Source organism: Echinops telfairi, unplaced genomic scaffold (genome assembly GCF_000313985.2).
Source record: "Echinops telfairi isolate 266 unplaced genomic scaffold, ASM31398v2 ScPeMD7_7400;HRSCAF=8409, whole genome shotgun sequence".
NCBI classification, from domain to species: Eukaryota; Metazoa; Chordata; class Mammalia; order Afrosoricida; family Tenrecidae; genus Echinops; species Echinops telfairi.
This window is the reverse complement of record NW_022111300.1, coordinates 33,694,241-33,695,978: the sequence shown is the minus strand read 5'-3', so window position 1 is coordinate 33,695,978 and position 1,738 is coordinate 33,694,241. Positions and strand designations below refer to the sequence as shown.

Sequence of the window (1,738 nt, the reverse complement as noted above, 5' to 3'; positions counted from 1 at the left end):
TTATCTTCATAGTTTTAGTGATATACCTATTCATTTCCTGGTTTTTCAGTCTTGGTATCTGTTGACTTCCTAGTCTAAAAAAGGAGCATTTAGCTCTTTTAATTCTCTCTCTCCTTTTATTCAGTCTTCCTTTAATTAAAGTAATATGTAATTTTTGTATCATTATGGTTATGCAAATATTTCTCACTGCTGAGTCACCTGCAGTGTGAGTAGTACATTTTGGCACATTTGGTTTTTCTTCTGGAATTAATAAGAGTCTGTGTGTGTGTGTGTGTGCTTCCATACCTATGAGTCTACGATCTCCAAATATCTAATTGAACTAAAATTATATTGGTATTTTCATACTCAACAGGAATCCCCACCCTCGTTCTTAGCTGAGTCTAGTCTCTTGAGTCCAACCTCTTCCAGCTCTGGTTTTCAGCGTACACTGGGTGTGTGTGTGTGGAATCTTTCATAATGTCACAGTAATGGGAGATCTCCATCTTTGAAAGTAACAGTTTGGGCTCGAAACAAACAAACGAACGAACAAACAAACAAGCCCTGCAATATAGTCTTACAGCGGTGCTGATAAAACCAGTTAGGACACTCGGGAAAACTAGAGTCTCTTAGTTCTTCCACGTTGTACACTCCTCAGGGAAGAGCTCTCTAGTGGTGCACACATGGAACAGGGTCCTACCCTCCAGCATCTCGGTGAAAACCACAAGGCTGCCATGGGTGAGTTGCCAATGGCGGCCACCCGTGTGCTACAGGGTAAACCTCAGCTCCAGAGGTTTCGAGATAAACGGTGTGTAATCCTGATGGAAGCACATCACCAGCTCTTTCCCCCCGGCATCATGGAGTGAGCCTGTGCCTTCTACAACTCTGTTGCTGTACTTGTTGGTACCCTTTGAAAGGTGCATCTATTTAAACGGACACGAGAGTTCTACTCCGTTGCCCTTCGCTGAAAATAAGGCTGAGGAACAAGCAGCCCGAGCTTCTTCCTGCCCCTGGAGTTTGCCCAGGGATAGGTGCGGCAGGGAGGACCAGCTGGTGTCCTGACTCCTCCTCCTCTCTGGTTCCCTGGGCAGATGGAGGGTGCAGTGCGGGCCCGGGCTCTGGAGTCTGATTGCGTGGGGTTCCCGTTTCCACCAGCTGCTCGGCCTCTGGGGCCTCCATCTGTCCACCTGCAAAATGGGAGAGCTAATCCTTCTTGATGAGAAGGACCCGAGAGAACCCACGTTCGCATGCCCGTGAAGCAGGGTCCCCGGGGGACAGGCTCGGGATGCGTCTCACGATCACTCTTCCTGATCAACGTGGCCTGTCTCTCCTCCTGCCCAGGGGTCCACTACGAGGTTGAAGTCTGGACAGGGGACGTGGGCGGCGCAGGCACCACCTCCCGAGTCTTCATTCAGATCTACGGCGAGGAAGGCAAGACGGAAGTGCTCTTTCTTTCCAGCCGCTCCAAAATTTTCGAGCGGGCATCCAAGGACATATTCCAGGTGTGTGGGGCTACAGCAGGAGGGATGCCCAGGGACGCGAAGACCATCTCCTGGTGGTGCTGTCTTCTTAGAGCTAGAGGTTGGAAACACTTGAGCACAAGTTAGACAAGGCTTCCCTTGGCATCCTGGAGGGGTTTCCTGGGAGCAGCGTCAAGCAGGGGCTAGAGCTCTAACATGGGCCCGAGAGGACTGGGATTCCCAGCCAAGCTCTCCCTCCCCAGCCTGAGCAGCACCCGCTCTCTCCAGGTCGGAGTGTCTGG

The 1,738-nt window shown here is 50.8% G+C and overlaps 1 protein-coding gene across 1 annotated transcript in view; it reads left to right on the top strand.

Annotated features, from left to right (window-relative positions):
• Positions 1 to 1,738, top strand: part of LOXHD1 (lipoxygenase homology PLAT domains 1) — a 150,763-nt gene that overhangs the window by 74,589 nt on the left and 74,436 nt on the right. The window contains exon 18 of the mRNA XM_004702968.4: positions 1,318 to 1,478. Within this exon, the coding sequence (XP_004703025.2) occupies positions 1,318 to 1,478 (161 nt within the window). The remainder of the gene's footprint in view (positions 1 to 1,317; positions 1,479 to 1,738) is intronic.